At 39.1% G+C, this 5,692-nt stretch overlaps 1 protein-coding gene across 1 annotated transcript in view; it reads right to left on the reverse strand.

Annotated features, from left to right (window-relative positions):
- The window catches only part of LOC107653291 (condensin-2 complex subunit G2-like), a 27,422-nt gene that overhangs the window by 7,114 nt on the left and 14,616 nt on the right, over window positions 1-5,692 (reverse strand). The window contains exons 13-18 of the mRNA XM_016439962.1: window positions 5,243-5,465; window positions 4,991-5,085; window positions 1,327-1,500; window positions 1,125-1,195; window positions 574-727; window positions 313-489 (exon numbers count right to left, since the gene is read on the reverse strand). Coding sequence (XP_016295448.1) covers window positions 313-489; window positions 574-727; window positions 1,125-1,195; window positions 1,327-1,500; window positions 4,991-5,085; window positions 5,243-5,465 — 894 coding nt within the window. The remainder of the gene's footprint in view (window positions 1-312; window positions 490-573; window positions 728-1,124; window positions 1,196-1,326; window positions 1,501-4,990; window positions 5,086-5,242; window positions 5,466-5,692) is intronic.

Here is a 5,692-nt window from a genome sequence, read left to right on the forward strand (position 1 = left end):
CCCCCCCCCATTTTCCAAAATGAAATTCAGGCCCTGATAAAGGCAGAAAAAATTTAACATAATATCTGAAGACCTCAGTAAATACTTCCCTTGAACAAAACAATTCTATAAGCTCATCACAGCTTTGACTAATATAATAAGGCCAAAAACATCATGTCATTTAGCTGAACAGCTTTGTGCAGCAGTATCTTCAAAGCAAGACTTGTGAAAACATGCAATTACCATGTTGATTTTGTAACTAATGACAGTAATATCACAAAAAGAGTACATTTGCACCAATTCTTTGTAATAGCAATCATCAAACTTCTGTACCTTCCATTTGTTGAGGGCCCTATGGAGCGGTCTGATCTGATCCAGCGGCAGTGTGAACAGACAGTCTCGTGTTTTAGGGTGCAGGAGCAGATAATCCAGATAGTCTAGGCCCAGATCTGGTTTCGACTCTTCAAGCCCATCAAAATGCACTTTGCCAGTTGTATCTTCATCACCTTGCTGACAAGTGAGTGATCATAGAGGATATGAAAATACCATAAAAACCTAATGACCCCCCACATGGACACTTTATGTGACATTTACCGCTCTCACAGGTGCAGCCTCCACAAGCCAGTTCTCTATCAGCTCCACAATATGGCTGATCTGCCCCCAGCTACAGAGACACTCCACATACTGACTGTATGACATCACAGCAGTGCCCGCTTTCAAACTCCTCAAGTGAGACATCACTTTTCTCCTGCAGAGGAAAACACAGTCATGCAATACACCCAGACTGCCCTACAGATCGCTCTAAAGCCTGGAAAACACACTCAAACCCACCAGCAATTAAGGACGCCTATTGGATCAAATGGGAATCAGAATTGGCATTTCGCTTTTGAGCCAACCTGCTGTTCTGGGGAGATGGCTGAGGCACCATGCGGATTGTGCTAAACACTCAGCAGGAAAGAAGATTTTGAAATGCTCTTTTCTTCATTGAGCTGTCCTTTGCAGGAATAACTCCACGAAAAATTACAATTCAGATTCATCTCATGTCAAGGGGGTGTTTTCATTTTTAGCTGCACCATTGGTTTAAAATTAGGCATTTAACAATATGAGCTGCACTGAGGGGTAGTTGAGGGGGGAGTCCTACTAACCTCAGAGCTGGAACAGCAGAGGCAGGAAGTAGAGAGGCTAGAAGAATGAGAAGTGCTTTACACCGCTCCTCCTGCGCACACACATATGCACAAAACTGCGTCATGTTGCAACCATATTGCACCAGCTTTAAAGATGTGACTACAGTGTTCAGTTTTGCTCTTTGAATCGTCCTTTGGTTCCCTGTGTGAATGTGCCTCTTACCTGAAAGATTTTAAGATACTGGGGCAGAACAGATGAGAACTTTGACGTGGTGTACTTGAAGGCCTCTTGGTTAGCCATGAGAGATTTCTGAACACTCTTCCATAGAATGACGAGGATCTCCAGCAGGCTGGCCATGGAGGCAGTGTCCTGCACTGAGAGAACATCCTCCAACATCTAGTGGCAATGACAAACATAAACAATATTATTATTTATAGCTGTTTTAAGTTCCCCATCATTGCTCAGCAGTTTGTAGGATATTGTGGAAAACATTTAAGAGATTCAGTGTTTTCTAACAAATAATTTCCACACAGGAGACTTGGTGTTGTTTCAAAACAAATGGAAAATATATATCGGTATCGGCACTGGCTATCGACCAAAATGAGTTGAAAAATACCGACATATCAGCAAAAATCTAATATCATGCATCCTTACTTTTAAACTTTCTATTTGTCAAAGAAGCCTAAAAAAAAGTGTTTTTACAAAAAATAAGCAGCACAACCATTTACAATTTTAATAATAAGATTTGTAATAATGTAATAATAATAAGTTTCTTGAGCACCAAATCAACATATCAGGATGATCATGTGACACTGAAGACCAGAGTAATGACTGCTGAAAATTCTGCTTTGCCATCACAGAAATGAATTATATTAGAAAATAGTTATTTTATTTAATAACATTTCTCAATATTACTGCTTTTACTGTAAATGCAGCCTTGGTTAGCATAAAGCCTAGTTCACACTACACGACTTAAAACGTCGGCAGATCGCTGTGCTGTTCAGACTACATGACTTACGGTCTGTATTGATGTCGTTGCGGTGTTCACATTACACGACACTACATAAATGATCTGCAACAGGGGGTGACACACTACACAAGCTGACAACAACTGTCAATCAACAACTCAATCCCGTCCCCAAACCACGTTTTGTCACAAAAACACAAGTTGAACGGGAATGACACGAAACAAGTGAAACAGGAGTTGTTAATTTGAAAATGGACGTCGGGAAGAAATTAGTGCTGCAAGCTGTTTGCATGATGATCTGTTCTGAAAAATTTCGCTCCATTTCTTTTGTCCAAACTTTTCTTAAAAGGGGACATCGGATGCCCATTTTCCACAAGTTGGTATGATTCTTTAGGGTCTTCATGAAATGTCTGCAACACTTTGGTTAAAATTCCTCGTGTAAAACAACACCCCTTTTTACCTTGTCAAAAACAGCTCTGTTCGCAGTGACCCGTTTCTGTACATGTGTCTTTAAATGCTAATGAGCTCTGCTCACCCCTCTCTTCCGTGGAAGAGGAAAGGCGATTTGCAAATAATCATAAACATATAAAGTGTGGGACTTACTTCTTCTGGAGGTGCAGCTGGATTACGAACAGTGGGTACTGATCCATCCTTGAGTTGTAACTTTTTAGTAAAACCTGCCTTGAATCGTCCCTCGTTCAGAAAGCAGTCTGGTGTAAAATGATTCGCGCAGACATTAACGAATTTAGGTAGATCGGGGGCGCATTCCCTTTAAAAACAGAAGTATTCCACTGCATCTTCAGCGGCTCAGATGTTGGGAGTAAATGAGGACTGCTATGTTTATTCTTACATCCCACAACAGAACACCTCAATTGCTTAGGAGACATTCTTGTTACACCTTACACCTGCTGCGGCGTCAAAACAATGGTGGACCGTTTACAGCTCACTCACGGCGGGTCTATGCTAAAACGGCAGTGTCTGTCAACAGTCGTGGGAGGGTCCTGTGCAAAGTGACGTCACTTTGCCAAGAAACTGTGAACGGCTTGCTCTGAGAATGTGCTTATGGTTTGTGGGGATTTAAAAACAAGTACTGGGTAGGGGTGTGCGATTTTGGGAAAAAAAAATCCCTCAATATTTTTGGGATATTCTCGATAACGATAATTAGACGATATTTTGCCGAGTGTGTTATTGTGCTGATATCTGACTACCATGGACAGCTGCAGTTTTTGATATTCTTCATTCTGTGTGGTCAGTTCACATCAGTGAACAGAAATTAATCTTTTCAAATATGTTTAAATTGATTGTTACCTTTTATGGGCATTTTTACCTTTAATAAAGCCATTTTTTTCTAAAAGTGTGCATCTTTTGAGTCAAATTGTTACATTTAATCAGTTATCAGTCAATTAGAATAATAAGACATTTAGGCTGTTACCAAACAAATGAAACCAGTACCAACAAAATGAATCTTTGCAGAAGTTGCATCTGAAGTGGCATTTAGATGTATTTACACACTATTTAATTCAGCTCAGAGGGACATAGAGTGCTTTAACTTGAAGTTACAAATGCATAATGTTTTGATATTTTAAACATAAAACATTGAATACTGATGTTTGAAATTATTTTAAAAATGAAGATACTTAAAATGTGAAGTTAAAATCGCCAGTAGGTGGCAGCAAGTCACTGTTAACAAGTGAGTCATTGCGACTGAACCAAATCATTTAAATGGTTGATTCATTCGGAAAGAAACACCGTCATTGCTCAGAGACGCAGAACTGTTCTGTGGTGGCTGTTTGGAATTATTTTTGGTTGCCGAAAGAGCAAAAAAAAAACAGGCGATATGGTGTCTAAAACGTAAGTCTCTTAATATTAACTTATTGTTTCAGAGGGACATAGAGTGCTTTAACTTGAAGTTACAAATGCATAATGTTTTGATATTTTAAACATAAAACATTGAATACTGATGTTTGAAATTATTTTAAAAATAAAGATACTTTAAATGTAAAATTAAAACCGCCAGTAGGCGGCAGCAAGTCACTGTTAATAAGGGAGTCATTGCGGCTGAACCGAATCATTTAAACGGTTGATTCATTCAGGAACGAAATCCCGTCATGTTGCTCAGAGACGCAAAACTGTTCTGTGGTGGCTGTTTGGAATTATTTTTGGTTGCCGAAAGAGCAAAAAAAAAACAGGCGATATGGTGTCTAAAACGTAAGTCTCTTAATATTAACTTATTGTTAATTGAACTGTTGTATAAAATCAGTATCACATTTGTAATCATGCTTATTTTTTAAGAAAAAAATGGCACTCGTGTGATTTTAACTATATGAAATGATATAAATATGTACATTTTCTGCCCACATATCTCGAATTTTGTGATCTTTCTTAATGCATTTTAATAGACTATTATAGACGATATATATCGCACACCCCTGGTACTGGGTGGATTTTTATTATTATAGGGTGGTTGTGTACACACACTGCCAACACATTTAAGTTCAAACACCATGTAAAAGTGAATTTAGCATCCTTTAAAGCCGTGTTGCTGCTGCTGTTTTTCTTCCGCTGACCTCAACCCATGCCTTGCTCTCTCATTGGCTGTAGCTCGTCGCGACACCTGATACCATGTGATGTTGAGTCGGCCGACCGGTCCAGATATTTAGCATGCTAGATATTTGTTTGGTGTTGATGAGGCAGTGACGCATCAGCGAGCCTCTTTGATGCGTCATTGAGTAGTTCACACATAAAGATTGCCGAGCGCTGATCACCCTCTGATTTTCCCCAGATCACATCCCGACCTGTTGGAGAGCTTGTTAACTTGTAAATCGGGCTTAAAATCCTTTAGTGAGAACTAGGCATAAGAGACATAAAAAAAATCTTACTGACCCCAAACTTTAAACAGTAGTGTATACTAAGTCTCACCGTGCTGTTTTCTTTATTGCTAGATGCAAACTCATTATCTCCTGCACTTTGAATGCACACATTCAGGCACTTTCGGATCACCAGCATCAGCTTGACTACAAGGAGAAAGCACTGTGAGTTTACGTTGACATTTCTGAGAATGACACATACTGTACTTCCAAATGTCAAAACTAAACCCTAGTAAGTCAACACACAATATAAAACAGAATTCATATTTAAGAAAGCTTTTGAGGGCATCTAAAGCAATCTAACCTATATTAGCAGGAGCCGTGTAGAGATAAGCGTGCTGGTAAAACCTGCGAGCCGCCCCGGGGTTTGTCTGAATCAGAGTGACGCATCGTTCGCACCAGACAGTCTCTGATTGGTTGACTGGAAAGAATGAGTTGAACACAAGACTGACAATTCGCTTGGAAACAGGAGGAGAGTCCATTTCCAATCGAGCCAGCAGGTGCTCCATGGAACAAACTTTCCAAAACTGTAGCATGACAAAGTGGGAAAAAAATAGGCAAAAATGAGTACACTAATATTTATTAACATTTTTAAATGTTTGTGCTAACATTTTAACAGCAAATTTGGTGAGAGAACAAATAAATTGTTAAATAATGTTAATCGGTTACATCTTGGAAGAGCACAGAATGTAATTTAAAGGGGTCATATGATGCTTTTTTAAAGATCATTATTTTGTGTATTTGGTGTAACAGA

Source organism: Sinocyclocheilus anshuiensis, unplaced genomic scaffold (assembly GCF_001515605.1).
Source record: "Sinocyclocheilus anshuiensis isolate Anshui unplaced genomic scaffold, SAMN03320099.WGS_v1.1 scaffold219, whole genome shotgun sequence".
Classification (NCBI taxonomy): Eukaryota; Metazoa; Chordata; class Actinopteri; order Cypriniformes; family Cyprinidae; genus Sinocyclocheilus; species Sinocyclocheilus anshuiensis.